The sequence below is a fragment of the Euleptes europaea genome, chromosome 9, assembly GCF_029931775.1.
Source record: "Euleptes europaea isolate rEulEur1 chromosome 9, rEulEur1.hap1, whole genome shotgun sequence".
Lineage (NCBI taxonomy): Eukaryota > Metazoa > Chordata > Lepidosauria > Squamata > Sphaerodactylidae > Euleptes > Euleptes europaea.
The window spans coordinates 66,237,043-66,257,297 of record NC_079320.1 but is presented as its reverse complement, the minus strand read 5'-3'; the positions used below and the strand labels follow the sequence as shown (position 1 = coordinate 66,257,297).

The following is a 20,255-nucleotide window of genomic DNA, read 5'->3' as shown; positions in this document are numbered from 1 at the left end:
GGGCGGGCCGTCCTCACCTGTCCGTTTCGACAGACGCTCGCGCGCTGCCGCCAATCAGAGAGGCGGACAGGGAGCAGGGGCGGGCGCTTCGGAGGCTTTTGTGGCGTGGCGACCCGCGGAGCGGCCATGGCCCAGAGCTGCCGCCGCCGCCGCCTGGCGTAGCCGAGGGAGCCGCCGCGAGGGGCCGGCCCGGTGCCGGGGATGGGGGTCCCGCCGCGGCCGCCGCCGCCACTGCGGCCGCTCCTCTGGCTGCTCGCGCTCCTGGCGGCCGCGCCCTTCGCGTCCCTGGAGCCCGAGACCGGCCTGGAGCGAGAGCCGCCGCCGCCGCCCCAGCAGGACCAGCAGAAGCCGCCGCCGCCGCAACACCCGGCCGGGCCGGAGCTCGTCAGGGCCGAGGTGAGGCCTGGGGGAGGGAGGGGGAGGCGTCGTGCGGGTCTGGCGGTTGGCCCAACTGCCTCTGCCCAACTGCCTCAGCCCTTAGTCAGGCGCACTTCCGGGAGCGGAAGCTCTCCGCTGGGCTTAGAAAGAGGCTGGAGGCGCAGAAAGAGGCCCTCCTGTTGTTGTTGTTTTTTTCCTCTCTTTTTCTTTTTAGTTATTTGTTTAGGTGATTTATAATTTATGTTTTCTTTTTTGGTAAAAATTAATAAAAAACAATTTTAAAAAATGGAGTGAGGAAAGGCGGGTGGGTGGAAGGAACACATGAAGCTGCCTTGTACTGAGTCAGACCCTGGGTCCATCAAGGTCAGTATTGTCTACTCAGACCAGCAACGGCTCTCCAGGGTCTCAGGCAAGAGTCTTTCGCATCACCTATTCGCCTGGTCCCTTGAACTGGAGATGCCGGGGATTGAACCTGGGACCTTCTGCATGCCAAGCAGATGCTGTACCATTGAGCCACAGCCCCTCTTCAAGGCTCTCCAGGGTCTCAGGCAAGAGGTCTTTCACATCACCTACTTGCCTAGTCCTTTTAACTGGAGATGCCGGGGATTGACCCTGGGACCTTCTGCGTGCCAAGCAGATGCTCTATCGCTAAACTAAAAAGAAAAAAAAGCACACATTTTTATCCCACCCTTCCTCCAAGGAGCTCCAGACAGCTTGCTTTTATCCTTTTTGTGCTCACAAAAGCCCCAGGAGGTGTAGAGCAAGGTGAAAAACAATAACTGGATCCAGGGAGATTTATGGCCTGTTGACTCTAGAGAGAGTCTGGACTTATTCATCTATGACATTTTCATCCTGCTCTTCATCCTCAGAGGAACTCAGGGCGGTGCACGTTATTCTCCCCTCTTCTATCACGGGCTCATAACAACCCTGTGAGGTAGGCTAGGCAGGGAGAGAGACACGCACACTAACCCACTGTCACCCACAGTAGTAGAAAAGAGCAAGAGTCCGGTAGCTCAAACACCAACAAAATTTCTACAGCTCACTTTTTCAGATACAGGTAGGATGTGATTCCTGCTACTGTGATTCCAGTAGAGATGCGTGAATTAGACACACAATGGCAATGTAAATGTCAAAAGCAAGTAAATTACATTAGGAGGCGTGATTGGATTAGGTGTGATATGCAGAGGAGGAGTAGGCGTGGAAAAATTAGCATTGGAAATGAGGCAGGAAGCCCAGATCGCTATTAAATCCAGGAGAATGCATAGTCTTGAGCTTCATTATTAGTTGTAATTCAGCAGTCTCTCTTTCTAACCTCCCTTTGAAATCCCTTGGTAAGAGAACTGCTACCCATTGTGATCTATCTACAAGGTCACCCAGTGAGCTTCCATAGCAGAGTATGAATTTGAACCTGGGACTCTGAAGTCTTCACCCAACACTTTTAACCACTACACCATACTGACTCTCTTAATATGTTTGAAGTTCTGGTGGAGATCATTGAGGTGTAGCTTCAGGCTATTCCCTGAAAAAATTCTCCTCTCTGTAAAGTATATTCTCTCCCTCTTCTTAGTTAACTTGGTGTATTTCTTTTCATAAACAATAGGCTCACAGAAGCAAAACACTTACTTTGGCTGTCAAACACCATATGAATAAAACAAAACCTGGACAGTTGGTTACCGCACTTGTATTCCCAGCAATGTATTAAGAGTTTGAAAACGTTATAAAAAATACTGTTCGCACTTTGTTTGGCCCCTTTAGCTGTGAAGATGTCTTCCAACCATTTATAAGCCGTGGTATCCAAAAACCCTTTTAAAGTGATGTTTTTTATGACATTTTCAAACTCTTAATACGTCGCTGGGAATACAAAGTGTAGTAACCCCCGAAGTCTAACAAATATCTTACCCAGCTAGGCTGACTGTAAGGGTGTGTTTGAAGGATGTTAGACAGCCCAGGTTAGTGTGTTTGATAGGCTGGAAACTTTTTTTTTTAAAGTCTGACAGTAGAAGTTGCATTTGAGCTTAAATGTGTCTCTGGTTTCCTATGCTGGATATTAATATGTGTATGTTGTATGTGTAGATTTTATCTAGTGCTTTTTTGTACTGCTTTTTCCAAAATATATTTTGCTGCAGAATTTTTGTGAACATAAGCCTGGGAACTAAAATGTTCAGTAGTGCTCTTCGTTCTAAATGAGATAGTCCATCAATCCCTCTGTAACCGCTACACAACACCCATTTTCAGTCATTGTATCAAGCTATTACTGGAGTCAGTGGGCCATGAATCTCCCTGGATCCAGTCATTGTTTTTCACCTTGCTCTACCTCCTGGGGTTTTTGTGAGCACAGAATGATAGGTTGAAAGCAAGCTGTCTGGAGCTCCTTGGAGGAACTGTAGGATAAAAACATGTGCCTTTTTTTTTTAGTTTAGAGCATATGTTAACTGACTTTTTGACCAACAAAGCAGATCCCAAGGTGGCTTACAAGATAAGTGTTTTTTAAAAAAACTAATATAAAAACAAACAGTTCTCAAATCACCTGGAGGCACTTTCCCAGCAGCACCACCGTAAATACGAATATCCTTAAAAATGGCTTAATTTTTGCAGACACTAATTTAATTGATATAGTCTAATCATTATTTTGGTCAGCCCAGGTTAGTACTTGGATTGGAGACTACCAGGGCCGCTGTGCAGAGGAAGGCAATGGGAAACCACCCCTGTTTCTTGCCTTGAAAACCCTACTGGGTTGCTGTAAGTCACCTGTGACTTGATAGCATTTTGCACACACAATTATGTTTTGATGTCATGCCATCAATGTGACTGTTGCATAGATTGCTTCTTGATTCTTAAACACAAAGGATTATTTAAAATGGTTTCTATGTTTTATTAAGTCACGTCTCTCCAGTAAAGGATCTTTTCCCCTGAAGCCCATTTTCTGTTCCAATGGGGAATTTCCCTGAATTAACAAGCCCTTATTATGGGAATTTTTAACTATCCTTGCATTACTGGCAAAAGGCATGTTCATAAACTGTCATGCATGCCCTGTCAGTACTACTGTTAGGCATTGTCAAATCTTGCATCTGAACAAGTTTTAACTCGTTATGATACTATGGAAAATAGTATAGAGCAGCAGTTCCCAAACTGCTTCGCAAAACATCTGCTAGTGCTCTGTGAAGAGATGGGGGGGGGGAATACTACTGTCATTTGGTTTAGTATACAGGTGCTAGATGAAAATTAGTGCTCCGTGACAAATTTGTCTCCTTACAGTGCTCCATGATTCAAAAGGTTTGGGAACCGCTCGTATAGAGTTTTGAGCTAGCGATTCTGGCAATCCCCTTTGAGAAATGACAGTGTCTTCAGGGTCTTAGTGTAATGTTTCCACTTCTCTGAGTCTGAGGAGATTTTGAGGTAGAAGAAGCTCATGAGCATCATTTCTTTGGAGAAGAAAGTCTGCCAGTGAACCTTTGTCATATGAACAGTGAGGTTCTCGAAAATTATCCAATGGCTGAACAAGAGTGTGGTCTGATTTAACATGTTTGCTTTGACCTTATATTTAGAGAATGCTATTGAAGTGCTAGCATTAATTGTATGATCCAGTAAAACAAATATTTGAAATATTTTAGTATGTAAAGAAAATAATTAAGCCACACTTTATTTGAGTATGGAAAGAAAACGTTTAAGCCACACTTTATTTATGTTCAAACAAATCTAAAGCTTTTAGTGAAAATTATTAGTAGTGGAATAATTTCTGTAAAAATTAAAGACAATATAGCATATACCTCCCTTACATTGTTTTAAGGGGGGAAAGGCTCTGAGAGCAGTTGACACACTAACTTTAGAATACTCAAAGAACTGTGCCATGAATGTGGTGGTCCATTCACATATTTCAAAGGAAGTCGTCGGAGCAATTCGGTTTCCCTGTCACTCTCCATATGCATTGCAGTGCCATATCAGGTTGATAATTTATGCTCTCCCTCCCACCATGCGAGAGGAGAAATATAAATAATTATTTTAGCTTTTTGTTGCAATTTGACCTGTACAGTTTATCAGGTGAATTCATACTTTGATTTTTTTTTAAAAAGGATTGTTAAATGTTGTGGTCCCACATCCTGGTTGACAGTCAACCAAATCTACTTGCAGTTTGTTCAGATGCTGCTCAGCTTGGCTTTCGCAAGCAGGAAGAACCAGCACACATGTTGTCTTTCAGGCTGCCTGTCTTGTGGAGAAGATTCATAGATGCATCCTTTCAGGTTCTGCAGAGTCTGACCTTTCTTGTTTGTGTAATGCATACAAAAGATTTTACCATCTGTAAGGCAACTTTTTAAGGCCATTTCCATACCTTAAGTGGCACTACCTGTACAGTAAATGTACCCTTGAAGGCCTATGTCCATGTGCTGGTGATTAACCATGCCTGTAACTTTTCACTGGATTGTTGCAGGAAACAATAACAAACCCACTGCAAGTATAGTTGCTGCCTACAAGCATAGTCAATAGAAGTCTAATTACAGGATTTATTTAAATGCCTGGATGTGTTTGGCTGTGTTCAGCACAATGTGCCATCAGCAGGTTAGCTTTAAAGCAGTGACCATTGGCACGTTGCCCAGTTAAGATGACAAGTCAAACCAGAGATGTGGGGCATGGTCACCCTTCAACAGCCTTGAGAGGCTTGGGTAAGCTGCAGTGATTTTAGTTCTGGCTTGTGACAACAGGTGGAAGCCGGTCAAATTCCACTTAGACAAAATGTGTCACTGTCCTTTCTTTGTGTGTTAACAACTGCTCCTCAAAGTTCTCCCAAACGTGCTTGGTGGGTTTCGCTTGTAGAGAAGATAGTAACAAAAAAATTGCCCCTTGTGAGAGAACTCGTTAGTAAGCTGACGGGTTGTATGATGAAGGGTCTTCAAAACACAGCTATTGCACAGCTATATTTGTATGTTGAGGTTCCTGTCTTATTCATTTGTAATGCTTTACCACTGCTCCTGTATTGTATTTTAGTCATTTCGCTTAGAACTTGCGACAATATTCAAACTCTTTCTTGTTGTAAAAAGCCAAATGGAATGGATTGTATTCATGCATTCCTTTAATCAAAGGCTTTAAAAATATATCCAGAACATAGAAGGATTATTTCCCTCAGATTGAAATGAGTCCCTTTTTATTTTTAGGTGAGGGCAATGAGCCTCTGAGAAACAAATTATGTAAAAGTTTAGCATGCCAGAAGACTCTTAATTTTAAGACTAACAAATTTATTGTAGCATAAGTTTTTAAGAGCCAGATGTTAAGGTGCCACAGGACTTTGACCACACTTCTAAAAAACATAAACTATCATTTTTATTGAACAATCAAATTTGCATCCTGATCCTGTACTTGCTTGCCCCAAAGTTAGTAGCAGACTTCAGTGAGGTATACTCTCTACTGTGTTTGAATTGTACACTTTGATGGTTTAAGTCCTAATATTGGATACCTTCTTTTCTATTTAAAAAACCCTAGTATCTCTAGCCTGTTTCCTCTTCAAAACAAATAAGAATTTAAGCTTTCCTTCTGCTTTTAAACTGTTCTAACATAAATCATTGCTTTTTAAAAGAAAAAGAAAAAAAAGATGGGCACCTAATCTTACCAAACCTGGAGGCATCACAGTTAGCAGAACCTATATCTAGAAAACCAGCTTTTCATGTTGCTCTTGGTCTCCACCTTTACTGCTGGTGACTGAATTACTGGTGGCAAAGGGCTAACAAGGTGAAACATGTTGAGCATGCTAGCTGAATGCAGGAAAAAAATATAAGCCTGAGGGGATGACTGATGTACAGAGGACTCTAAGTCTGAAGTGCATGATATAATTTTCCTTCCATCTTTGGATTGTCTGCAATGATGATTAAAATCGTTAAATATTAGGTGATTAAAATGGTTAAATATTAATAAGAATGCTTAGTCTGTGGAAAATGCTGAAGTGGTTTTAGAAGTGTCTGTGCTACACAAGTAGTAGCCAAGTCTGAACTGCAGTTTTAAGACCAAGAATGCTATCTTATCTGACCAACTTGAGCTTAATGGTTGGTTGTCTGGGATTCAAGTATTGGCTAGCTTTTTTTCTTGTTCCCATTTAAATATGAGTGTCACCTTGGCCCGGGACACTACCCCTATGCTAGCTATCTAGGTGCCACAGTTTAATGTTGATTGGCTTCTTGTCTAAGCAAAGAAGTCAAATATTGGGGGTTACCGCACTTTGTATTCCCAGCAATGTATTAAGAGTTTGAAAAGGTTATAAAAAACATCACTTTAAAAGGGTTTTTGGATACCACGGCTTATAAATGGTTGGAAGACGTCTTCACAGCTAAAGGGGCCAAACAAAGTGCGAACAGTATTTTTTATAACGTTTTCAAACTCTTAATACATCGCTGGGAATACAAGTGCGGTAACCCCCACTGTATCCTACAACTATAGATGGCAGTACAGTGAGAATGCTCTAACATAGTTTGAGGTTCAAGTATGGCATATAGAACATGTTGTCAAATTTTGATTGGGGAGACCTGGTCAGTTTTCCACTGAACCCTGTTCTGCTGGTCAAATGACTGTAAATAAATAAACCGAAACTGCTCACTTAACCCTGAAGGTTACTAAGTTAGGCTGAGAATCATTTGCTGATCAACCCCTCAACAACCCTGTGAGATATAAAACAGGATAGCTTCAAGTTTGCCACCCTGAACTCCTTAAACTTAGTAGTAGTAAATACTTATTAGAGTACAGTGAGCAGAGATATGGAATGTGGAATGGTGTGCTTACAGAAGAATGGTATGCGATCATGTATGCATAAGCCATTTTACAGAGGCCTCTCCATGGTCACCTTTGAAGTTGCAATCTGCTCTTAAGAATTACTGTGCTGACTTCATTTTCTTAATAGTCTCTTTTCTGGTAAACTGTTCCCATACTTTAATTTGATTTGGTTCATGGTTCAAGTAGCTGTACTGTGGCACCTTAAGATGAAGATATTGTGGCACAACTATTGTTAGCCGTTGCCACAGAAAACCTGTTGTCCTTTCAAAGACTAACTCAGCTGCTTTTCTGATACATGCTTGTTAATTGCTGGCCATTGCTCATCCAGCATAACTGAGACAGATTTTTAAAAGAAAGCAATTTCCTTATCACATGGGACTTTGTCTTTCTTGCTGTCTTCAGTGATCTGACCATATGGACGAGATTAAACAACTGGCTTTTTAAAAACTTCCATTTGTAAAGAACGTAGCACTCAGAGGACACTTTGATATGCCTTGTTTATCCAAGGAATAATGACTGGCTAGAAGCACTGAACAGTTTGTATTCTTTGAAAAATATTAATCTGTATCCATGGACAACAGACTAGAATTAAGATTATGTACTGAACTTTGGTTCTTGTAGGTTATCCGGGCTGTGTAACTGTGGTCTTGGTATTTTCTTTCCTGACGTTTCGCCAGCAGCTGTGGCAGGCATCTTCACAGGAGTAACACTGAAGGACAGTGTCTCTCAGTGTCAAGTGTGTAGGAAGAGTAATATATAATCAGAAAGGGGTTGGGTTGAGCTGAACCATTGTCCTGCAAAAAGTATCAAAGGTAATGTGCTAATCATTGTCCTGTAAGTATCAAGATAATGTGCTAATGAGGGTGTGGTATGTTAATATGGAACCATTGTATCCTGAAGTGATCTGTTAATGTGTGAAATCCAAAGCTAATCTGCATGGCTATTGTTGACTGTAGTTTTGTTAGTCTGGAGGTTTTCAGGACAAAAATCAGAAAACTCAGGAAAAACAGTCTCCCATAGGAAAGGTATTCTTGCCATTTATTAAAGGAGTCACTGATAGGATGGAGAAACTTTTGAAAAAACATAACCTACAAAGTGTTTAAACCCACCAAAAAAATACAACAGATGCTACGATCAGCAAAAGACAAAAGAGACCCCCTCACCTCTGCAGGAGTATATCGTATACCTTGCAGCTGTGGACAAGTTTACATCGGAACAACAAAACGCAGCATACAAACAAGGATAAAAGAACATGAAAGATACTGCAGACTTGGCCAACCTGAGAAATCAGCAGTGGCTGAACATGGACTGACACAAACAGGACACAGGGTCTTATTCCAAGACACTGAAAGACTGGACAATTCTACCAACTATTTTGTCAGATTGCACAGAGAAGCCATTGAAATTCATAAACATCAGCACAACTTTAACAGAAAAGAAGAGAGTTTAAGAATGAATAAGGCTTGGCTTCCCGTCCTGAAAACCTCCAGACTAACAAACACTACAGTCCACAATAGCCATGCAGATTAGCTTTGGATTTCACACATTAACAGATCACTTCAGGATCCAATGGTTCCATATTAACATACTACACCCTCATTAGCACATTATCTTGATACTTACAGGACAATGATTAGCACATTACTTTTTGCAGGACAATGATTCAGCTCAACCCAACCCGTTCTGACTATATATTACTCTTCCTACACACTTGACACTGAGAGACACTGTCCTTCAGTGTTACTCCTCTGAAGATGCCTGCCACAGCTGCTGGCGAAACGTCAGGAAAGAAAATACCGAGACCACGGTTACACAGCCCAGATAACCTACAAGAACCAATGAACTCTGACCGTGAAAGCCTTCGACAATATTATGTACTGAACTTGGTTGTATTAATTATTATGGCCCAAGCTAGCCCAATCTTGTCAGATCTTGGAAGCTAAGTAGGGTTGGCCAGGGTTGGTATTTGGATGGGAGCCCACCAAGGAAATCTATGCAGAGGAAGGCAATGGCAAACCACCTCTGTTAGTCTCTTGCCTTGAAACCCCTATGGGGTCGCCATAAGTTAGCTGCGACTGGACAACACTTAACACACACACTACACTAAATTAGAGTAGCTAAATTGGAAATCTTATTTTATTCATCTGCAGATGTCCTGGAAATGTGGACGGTTGACAATTTAAATGATTATGGCTTGGATCCAGGCTATTGTTTCCATGGATGCTGGGATTTCCATCTGCAGAGCAAGACTTTCCTGCCTCCCCCACCCCTAGCAGCCCTAAATGCCCCCGAAAATCCTGTTTTGGGAGGTGACGGGACCTGCACCAGAGCTGGATTTGAGGGCACATGTCAGTCTGCTGCAGGACAGGTGAAGCAGCAAAATTGTGCTCTGCAGGTAGAAAACTGTAAATACAGGAACACTAGTATGGATCTAAGCCTGTAACATTTCTGGCATAACTACCTCCCCCCCCCCCCCCCCGTTGATCTATGATTCTACAAATCATTCGTTAATAGTATAATATGTACAGAGCAGTTCCAGTATTATAAACTACTAGATATTGTAAATGAATGTTAATTGATTATTGCAGGTTCAGATGGATGGCGGCCTATGTCAGGATGTGAACAGGCACTAGAGTGAACTATAATCTTCCATGAAAATGTGCTGTAGACTATAAAGGGTAGGCTGGGTTGGGCAAAAGTTAAGTAACTTTTTTTTTCTTTTCAGAAAGGACCTACTCAGGTTGCCCCAGACCATTCTGTTAGCAGAGACTCTCTAGATAAGACCAACCTGGGATTTATCCATGCATTTGTGGCTGCCATATCGGTCATCATCGTCTCTGAACTTGGGGATAAGACTTTTTTCATCGCCGCCATCATGGCAATGCGTTATAACCGCTTGACGGTGCTGGCTGGCGCTATGCTCGCCTTAGGGCTGATGACGTGTTTATCAGGTTAGTGCCTCGATTTCTCTGTCCCGAAAGTCACATATTCTGTCTGCAGGCCAGAAAGGTACATACTGCTTAGCTGTTCTCCCCAGAGCAGCTCACAGAATTTTCCAAAATTAACAAAATCAAACCTATCCTGGGCAGGTCCTGTTTTCACTGGCCTGGCTAACATTAGGCCACAAACTGTGGCTTGTGCTTCTGGCCATGCCCATGCTTAAGTACCTGCAAACAGAGGAAAAACCAAACTCAGCCCAGATGGTATTTAGCAATTGCTAGCATAATAGTAGGACTATTCCCTTCTGTCTGCATGTTTGGGGGAGGAACTGCATGTACCCAGAAGTTTCTATTGGGATGGTAGCCCGCTGCAATGATTGTTATACCTATCTACTGCTTTTACTGCATTGTCTTTACCTTTTAATTCCACTATATGTATTGTTTATAGCATACTTGGCTTGAGATAGTTTGTTCTCTGGTTATGTAATCTTAGTCTGATTGCATTGTTCATTGGCTGTTTTATGCGGTCTGATTAGACTGTTTTTATATCCTGTAATCCACCTTGAGTCTCTGAGAAAGGCGGACTACAGAGTAAATAAATAAATATCTGCCATCATTTAGCATTGCATCTGAACCAGTTTAGTTGAAATTTGAATTGATATTAGTGAAGTATACTGAGCAAGGTTTTTCTAAGGCTTCTAGTTTGAGTCATGATGTCTAATGAGTAATTTGGGGAGCTTTTGGAGGGGAAGGGGCCAGGAGCAGTGGTGACTTAATTAATGGTGACATAGGGGGGGGAAAACAGCCAACATGATCTGTTAAGACACAGTTTGGATGGTTGGACTGTATCCCTTGGTACTCCTGCCGCAAACATGATGTGCTGGAAGCCTGTCAGAACTGGACAGTGTGAAACTTATGTGGAGATGGTCCTATTATGGACCTGGTTGTAGGACTGTTGAATTTCTATCTCGCGCTGAAAGGATATAGAGAATATTTTGTGAGGTAACTACTCATCCCAGGTAGATCCTGTCAGTAGAAACCAAAAGCTGCAAGTTACTGGTTATTCAACAGACCCAACGTTTAGGTAGGCTTGGATGCTACAGATGAATTCTGTGAGTGTTGCACGGCCTCTGCTCTGGAAAGAGCATCGTCTAGCACATCCATTTGTACAGGATCAACGGTTTTCAGTGAAAACGTGCAGAAAGGGAAATTCTAGTGGAAAAGGAAGTGTGCTCTGTGGTGGAGGTTGTCTAGCACACTCAGAATTTGTCCATAAAATTGAATCAGGTAAATGTTATTGAGTTACTCTTTATTTATACAATGTAAACTATCTGAATTTGCCACAGTCACAATTTGAATGTTATTTAAAGCTAGCTATATGTAATAACCTTATAGCTCCATGTTACAACCTTACACTGTAATCTAAAGTACCCATGAAACCAGAAACAATTTTACGAAACTGTCTACCGATTATACAAAAGAAATATGTTGATATACATGTTAACAATAGCAAGAGTAAATTTTGCTAGATGTTGAAAAGGATTAAATCACCAGATTTAATTAGCTGGTATGACAAAGTGAAAGAGACCTATGGATTAAATTGACCCATTACCAAAATGATAAAAACAGAGGATTTAGAGGAAGTATGGAGTCCTACAATTTCCAGAATGGAAAATATATTTAAAATGCTAGAATCAGATGGAGGATGATCATAAAGCCATTGCTTGTTCACTTTATTTGTTTTATATTCCAATATGTTTTGGTTGACGTTTGGATTGTATAGTTTCTTTTTAATGCTGTAATAAGAAAAAGAAGGAAGTATTAATTTGATACAAGAGCTCTTGTAGCCCTGTGTTTAAGACTATTAATTAGGAAGCTCCAAGTTGAATCTCAGCCATGAACTTGCTAGGTGACTTTAAGTAAGCTTTTATTATTATTGTATTTTGCATACATACCTCATATCCATAAATGCTGAGGGCTAGAAATTACCTCAGTATTCAAAGTGTTAGACTGAATGAACAAGTGAGGTCTTGAACAAGTAACCTAAAATGTTTATTTTTCCCCCTTAGTTTTATTTGGTTATGCTACCACGGTTATCCCCAGAGTATATACATATTATGTGTCAACTGCACTCTTTGCAATTTTTGGCATCCGAATGCTTCGGGAAGGCTTAAAGATGAGCCCAGATGAAGGTCAGGAAGAATTGGAGGAAGTTCAAGCAGAAATCAAGAAGAAAGATGAAGAAGTAAGTTAAAGTATGTAGAAAGAGTGAATCCAATGTCAAATACTGTGATGAATTCAGGAAGTTGGGCAGAACTCGGGAAATTGGGGTGAGCATCTGGGTGCTTAGTTAATATCTAGTCTTCAGTATAATTGATTGAACAGAGTTTTCAGAAAACATTTCCAGCACTCCCCCCTTAGCCCAAGATATCCCCAAATGTCCCAAGCAGAATGTCCTGATACCTGACTAAAACTGAATTGTGCTGTAACAGCAGGAGAGGGGAAGCTCTGAACCCCTTGGCTTTATAAATGCACACCTTCCCATTTTTATTTGAAAGTGCACAGGAAGCTTAAGGGTGGTGACTGAGGCTGCAGCAGTGAACTTTTGATCAACTTTTGACAGTTGATGCTGCTCTTTGTGTTGATTGGGAGAACTTCCTAGGAGAAATTGACTACTGTGTCTTTTAGTTTTTTACTTTTAATTGTAATTACTTTTTTACTGGAATGCTTTTTGTATCTTCTGAGACAAATTCCTCCAATATAGCAATGGATTCACTTTATGTTGAACTCTTTACAGAGTTTCTGTATGTCAAGGCATCTTCATTGATAATTATATTGGGATATAGAACTCTAAATAGTAGCTATTTTCAAAATCACTCCTGTATTTCATTAATTTTGGTTCTAGCATAATTAGAATTTATTCTCCACTTCAGTAACATTCTGTTTCCATGTCAGAATAGTGTAAAAAACAAACAAACAAACAAAAAACTCCTGTGTAAGGTACAGGATTTAATCCAAAATGTGATCTTACAACTGTTAGTACAGGTTAACTACTACTCTTCCCTTTACATTACTTTTGGAAAGAATGAAAAGCTGAGCTGGATTGTCTTTCTTGATAAACGCTGCCTCTTTAAAATTGGTAGTGTGTTAAAAACCTAACCCTGTTCTGGTAATAGATACAAGCGAGGAACCCGCAGGGACCTGCGAGGTGTATTTCATTTACCCCTCCCTCGCTATTTCCTCTTTCCCTTCCCTGAAAGCACCCATAGCTTTTCCCCTTTCTTACTACATTCTCAGTCAACCTACTTTTATATGCCCCCATCTTCAGCTTTCCTTCCCCCAGCAGCCTCTAGCTAGGAAAGCTATGGCCCAGGTGCATAGTGCCCACTGCTGCTTCAGGTCCAGTTGCATGGTGTGAAATCTTCAGGGGCTTGGAGGGGCACCTCACTTTCCCGTTTCCCCCTCTCCACATGAATTTCTTTCTCCCTTCTCCTAGAAATCCTCATGTCCTCACTTTCCCCTGCTTTCTCCTCTCCTTCCCATGCACCCACCAACCTACTTTTTAACTGCCCCCCCCAATCTTTAGCTAGATTTATCGTTCATGTATACTCCACCTTTCTGCACAGTGAAGGAAGGCCAAAAACAGCTTACAATGTTTTCCATTGTATCATCACAACAACCCTGAGAGATAGGTTAGGCTGAGAATGTGTAACTGGCCCAAGGTCTCCCAGTGAGCTTCCATGGCAGAGTGGGGACCCAAATCTGGGTCTTCAGTTCCTAGTCTGAAATTCTAACCATTACACCAAAGCAGCTTTCAAGAGGTGGCTGCTGTTGAGCAATAGCAAGCAACTAGTCCTGGGTGAGTCATGCAGTCACATGGTAGCAAGTCACCTGATGGTTGCTGCCAGGCCTGGCAATGATGAGTTCTCCCTCAAAGGCCAAAACATCCCTGAAAAGGGCCCTGCACTCTCCCCCTGCCTTTTACTGTCAGAAACCAAGACTTGAAGGTTGGCAGTACTGTTGTGGCCTAGCAACAGCCATGGATGGTATTTGTTAAAGTTACAGGTGCTGCTTCTATTATTTTGAGGGGGTTTGACAGTCCAATGTATTACTTTTTAAAGATTTCAGATTTTTATGCAAAGTTGGGGATTTTCTTAGGTTTATGGAACTATCTTGTCTGTTCATTGCTCCAGTCTGTGGATTTAAGTATCCACAGATCTAGCCATGTTGGGAATTGGATATATTGATATACGGTGTCTACTAGGAGGAAAGGATGTTAGTTTTGACACTCTGGTATCTGCTCGCTTTTTCTAGCTCCAGAGAACGAAGTTGTTAAATGGGCCCGGAGATGTGGAAACAGGAGCAGGCCCCAGCTCGCCTCAGAAGAAATGGCTGCATTTTATTTCTCCCATTTTTGTGCAAGCTTTTACTTTAACATTCTTAGCAGAATGGGGAGACCGCTCTCAATTAACCACAATAGTTCTGGCAGCAAGGGAGGTAAGTGTAATGCATAAGAAATGCATATATTCAAAGAACAAAAGGTCTCAAGGTCCAGTTCACAGTAAAATTAATTAAATGTAGGTAATGCCTTCTTCAAGTGCCACCTTGCAAATGGGCAAAATCTGTGACGGCCTGAACACACACATTCACTATTCTGACCTGACTTTATGCAGTAGCCTGCCTGAGGAGGTCAGGAAGACTCTCACTCTCCTGGCTTTCTGCAAACTATGCAAAACTGAATTATTCAAGAGGGCTTTTTTTACACGTCATAGAGCTGTACTTAGTAAAATGTTTCAGAAAGATGTTTTGGTAAAGGGTGAGGGACTGGACTATACTGCTGTCTATAGTTCTTACAGTCTGTTGCCATAAGCAAGATCTTAAAAAGGTAAAGGTGGTCCCCTGTATAAGCACCAGGTCATTACTGATCCATGAGGTGACGTCACATCCCGACATTTCCTAGGCAAACTACGTTTACAGGGTGGTTTGCCATTGCCTTCCCCAGTCATCTACACTTTACTCCCAGCAAACTCGGTGCACAGTTTACTGATCTTGGAAGGCTGGATGGTTGAGTCAACCTTGAGCTGGCTACCTGAAACCGACTTCCATCGGGATCGAACTCAAGTTGTGAGCAGAGCTTTGACTGCAGTACTGGAGCTTACCACTCTGCGCCACGGGGCTCACTAAATATGATCTTCCTCCGTAATTTTTACATCATTCAACTGGTCACATTAATACGTACATTTTGTTTCAGCTCTCTTCAGCTGTCAGCTCTGTTCAGATTTCCGCAGTCCAAACCTTATTGCGTTGTTTATGGGATGTCCCATCCTGTTTACTGTATTGACAGACTGTGTCATCTGCCTTGAGTCCCAGTGAGGAAGGCTGACTATAAATAACGTAAATTAAAAAAATAAAAAGTATAATGGGTGAATCCTAACTGGCATGTTGGCTCTCTTGTGCCTGAGTTGCTATTTAGTCCATTTTTCAAGGCTCAGCACATGTGTGGACTATCAAGTCCACCTCCAGACCAGTTAAATAAGACGCAATTGGCAGGGTGTGGCTGCATCTGGTAGTGATTGAAATTGGGGTGGACAGTAGGGAAGAGTGTTCAAAAGGGTTCCGTGCAGTTAGGATAGCATTTGACATAAAACAGCCTTGATAACACTAAGCAGATTTAGTCTGGTGAGTGCCCGTGTGAGAGACATGGGTCTGAAGGAAGAAAAGTGGGAAATACAATAAATAAAATGTAAAAGGTGCTTCTGAAGCCTGAGGCAGTGCGCTGCCACACCTGCCACACTTAGGTAGGAGTTGGAGCAGTTCAATTTGAATCCCAGGAATTCATTGGCCATCATGCAGAGAAGGAGTTCCAGTGTGACTCGGAGTCCATTCTACCCCTTCTCTTGAGTAAACAATAGGAGAATAGGTTGCTTAGCCCACTATATACATATAGATTCTCTCCCATTCTATACAGGTTTTTTTTGCAGGTTCAAATTATTTTTAGGTGGAGTACATCGCTTTCTCTCTTCCAAAAATGTGCCACTCTCTTGTGGCATACAATGGATGCCGGAGAAACGGAACTCTGATCTCTTGAGGGTTGCTTCTGATCTTATAACTACTAAAATGCACCCACATGGTAGTTCCAAAACAGATGCATATATCATCCTTTCTGTATTGCATTTCCAGGAATACTGAAGGAATCTGTTTTATCAATGATGGAAAGAGCCTTTATTTAATCCTGGGTTTGTACCTCCTTGCTCTAGATAACAGCAGTTTGTCCAGAGGCCTGTAGGTGATTGTAGCAGCATCTGTTGGCTGCAGGGACCTGCAGATAGCCCACTTCCAGTTCCCTCTGCACTGCCATCCACTAACACACTTGTTTATTCTTATTCTGCAGAATAAGGGAGTTTGTGGTTTTTATTCCTCTGTTTTTAGAAGAAGCCAAATGTAGAGTTGGATGAAAAAGATGGCCTCAGTTTGCTGAAACTATTGATTCAGATAGCTGCTGTTAGCATCACCTGGAGTCTTCTGAGCATGCGACTAGTTCAGATTGCTTTTCAAGTTCCATCCGAGTAATGAGTGAAGCCCTCACAGTACTTCCTTTTTGTTGCTAAATGCTGTGTATTTAAATTGTGTTGCAAAAATGTGTTTCCAAAAACAATTGCACACCTTTGACTTCATATGAGGATGTGGTGTCCAGTGAGATCACCTTCTAATTAGCCCTAACGTTTGGATATGGCTGGCAGTATTCACCACATGTTAGCTTTGTCGCTGCCTTTTGGAAGTATTAATGTCCCTCTCCCCAAGAAACTGCTGTTGAGGTGTATAGCTTTCCAACAGAACTGAATATTGATGTGTATTTTGTACAGGATCCCTATGGTGTGGCAGTTGGTGGGACATTTGGACATAGTTTATGCACTGGCCTAGCAGTGATTGGAGGAAGAATGATAGCACAAAAAATCTCTGTTCGGACTGGTAAGTGTAGGAGAGCAGCTTGGCTAATTGCTGTAAACCATTATAAACAGTGAGAGTCTCTAAACTTTAGAGACCAGCTGCTTAGGCTAAATATTTTTTATCTCTGAACTGTCTCTTTTATAAAGGAGAGGCATGTTATATATGGAGCAGGAACTAGCAAAGCGGTGGATAAGAGCTATTTGTGGGGGGGGGATCTTTATTGTGCATGTATACTCAAGAATGCATACATCTCTATGCATACGCATGCCCAAGCTGGGACTAATGTACAGCCTGCCTGTTTACTAGTGCCATTATACTTAGGATCTCTGCCCCTCCAGAAGTGTTGTGGTTTGACTGGAATCTAATGATTGCACTAGTAGCATGGTAGCCATTTGAACAAATCGGTACATCTGTTTTCCCACGTGAAGCTCTTTGGTAGATGCATGACAAGGGAACCACATAGGCAGTATCACAGCCTAGCACTAAACTGAAGTGGTGGCCACCCACTGGGAGACACCATGGGGTTGCATCCAGTCCTTTCCCACCAAAATGCCAGATTCACTTCTGTTTGAATATTAGTTCACCAAAAATCCTCTTCTTGTCCTTTGCAAGTGTTCCCCTTCTTGGAGCATATTTCAAGCAGAGGAGAAAGAGGACAGTGGTAATAGTGTGATTTCATAAGGCTATTTGAAAAGTTGATCTACTTGTGAGTAGGCACAGCCTGGCATTTGTGGCTTCTTGCCTCTGAACATGATTGGCATGTAAGAGGTGGTGTCGTTGGCTTTACTGGAGTATGAGAGTTGTTGAAGGGGTTTAAAAGAAGCTTCAGGATGGGGCTGGATTACTTACAGTAATCAGGATCTAACAACCTTCTTTTCCTCTCTTGCAGTGACAATCATAGGAGGCATTGTTTTCTTAGCATTTGCATTCTCTGCACTATTTATAAGCCCAGATGCTGGTTTTTAACAAGATGTTTCTCCATTTCCTTGAGGAAAAAAATGAGGACTAGGAGCAACAAACCTATCCTTGGTGTTCTGTATATAATGTACAGTTGTAGTGAAATGAGCACTGATGATGAGATGCTGAAACTCCTATAGTAACAATTTGGGACACTCTGAATATACCGTGATGGAGAATCCCCGTCTCTCTCTCTATATTTTTTTACATGGGATGCTCGTACAGTGTGTTCTTGCTCAAGCAAACAGATCCTGAAATGTGGGGATTGCTACTCCCATCTCTTCACCACCACTGGTTGTCATTCTGGATGGATGAATTGCTGCTGCTGTGAGAATAGCACTTATGCCTTACGAACTGTCCAGTGGAATGTATTGGAGAGAGCTCTGCCGAGCACATGATTCCACAATCAGACACCAGAACCGAGGGAATTGCGAGTTACTCATGTGACTGTCAAGAATTGGTGGCTTGGAACCAACTTGGGGGGGTTGGGAGAGAATCAGGGATATTTGAGTATGTAGTAAACTCATTTGGAATATAATGTTTTTAACATATAATCCACCTAGTTTACTAGATTCAAACTCGTTTTGTATTATGACCCCCAAAATGATCTGCATTTCCAAATTAAAGTACTATGTTCATCATATTTTTAGCAATTGAAAAATGTAATATGGGAAAAATTAGATGTAACTGACTGAATTTAGATGAAAATGTGATTAGAAGTAAATTATTACCATTCAGTTTTGGTTTCTTATCTGTGTTAATTCCTGACCACTTGGGGAAATGACTTTTATGACTTCTTAAGTAGATGTAGACTTTCCCTGTGTGTCCTGCACAGCCAGTACTGTAAATGACTTTTGCATTTGTTTAGTAGTCTGAATAATCTGATCTTGTGTTCCTTACTCTTGATTTCAAACTCTGCTAAGACTTTGTAGATAGCTGCAGTAACTTGGTACTCAACTAGTTTACAGTGTAAGCACTAGCTGTAGTACAACTGTTAAGGAATGGATTGGTGGTTTGAAACGATAAATCTTTCCCAAAACAGTTTAACAGCTCTTCAATTTGCTGATGGCTTAAGCACACCATCTTACAACTGCCAAGTAAGAGATGAGATTAAGTAGCCAAAGAGCGCATCCTGTTACTGTACGTGATAGTCCAAGATGGAAAAAAATACTTGAAAAATAAAACTCGTTTATGACTCGTTTACGTTGTTTTCATAGTGGCTCTTAAAACCAACAGCTACCATGGCAGCTGATAGGTAGTTACAATTTTTATTAAATGCAGAAGCTGACACTAAGCATAGGAGTACTTAAAAGATGGGTCCTAACGCTGAGAGCATATTATGTAATGTTGCCTCTCCTGGACTAGAACTAATGAAGCAGACAAAAAAAATATATCATTATGCCCTGGTTTTGTCCATATCGGCTCCCATAGCAGTTTTCCCATTGAGTAATGGCAGCAATTACAATTTAAATAATTTGCATACATCTGAGGGCCTAGTAGTTTCTGTTGTGGGGATGAAAAAGATTGCTTACCCGTGCTGGATTGACGGTGTTCCTCAGTGATGGGAAATGGGTAGCAGAACAGTCTTCCCCAATTGAACTGAGAACATTAAACAGTGTGGCTTCATGGCAATCCTTAAGTGTATGGAAAGAGACATTGTGGAAGTATTCTAACATTCTGGAATGCATTGGGGGATGCCAGAGTTAACTAGGTGACACGTTCTGGATATCACAAGATGGCATTCCAAGAACTAGCATAGTTTGGGAAGAACATGAACTGCTACTGGCCCTTCTTTACCTGTGATACTGCATCCGAGCACCACTCTAATCTAGGCCAAAATAAAATTGGATAATGGGAGACACTATTAAACTCTCTACCAGCAACCAAACATCCTTCCATTGGGCCTTGCACCAATCATCAATCCTCAATATTTATATTTTAATTGTAGTTAGCCACTTGAGGAGTCAACTTTTTTTGGTTAAGAAGCAGGATAAACATTCTCTGTTTGACAGTTTCACTGGCTCTCTTTTTAAATTCTTAAGGAAATATGCAGCAGTAGGTGCTAATAAATTAATAGAATTCACCTATCAGTTGAAAATTAAATATCCATAGCCTTTCCTTTTTCATGCTGGAGCAATTTGTCAGACACTTAGTACTGCTATGCAAAAAACCCCTAATCAATACCTGCCTTTTAATAAGCTGTATTGGATTTCAGGTGATCAGTTAACTTTTGTATGTAATACTCCTGATACGCAGATAGGAAATGGAGAGCAAGATGGCTAC

General features: G+C 41.5%; 1 protein-coding gene across 1 annotated transcript; it reads left to right on the top strand.

Annotated features, from left to right (window-relative positions):
- The first annotated feature begins 201 nt into the window (after window positions 1–201).
- On the top strand, window positions 202–18,154 carry TMEM165 (transmembrane protein 165). The gene is made up of 6 exons (XM_056855880.1): window positions 202–396; window positions 9,854–10,079; window positions 12,137–12,312; window positions 14,382–14,564; window positions 16,931–17,036; window positions 17,905–18,154. Exons 1-6 carry the CDS (start codon window positions 202–204, stop codon window positions 17,979–17,981), a joined length of 963 nt encoding a protein of 320 aa, XP_056711858.1. The 3' UTR covers window positions 17,982–18,154.
- Window positions 18,155–20,255: the final 2,101 nt, after the last annotated feature.

What these genes read in the sequence shown, in the direction of transcription:
- TMEM165 (XM_056855880.1), top strand. Translation starts at nt 202, where the DNA reads ATGGGGGTCCCGCCGCGGCCGCCGCCGCCACTGCGGCCGCTCCTCTGG. An exon ending in TAGTTCTGGCAGCAAGGGAG is followed by an intron (nt 14,565 to 16,930) that starts GTAAGTGTAATG and finishes TATTTTGTACAG; the next exon opens with GATCCCTATGGTGTGGCAGT. An exon ending in AAAAATCTCTGTTCGGACTG is followed by an intron (nt 17,037 to 17,904) that starts GTAAGTGTAGGA and finishes CCTCTCTTGCAG; the next exon opens with TGACAATCATAGGAGGCATT.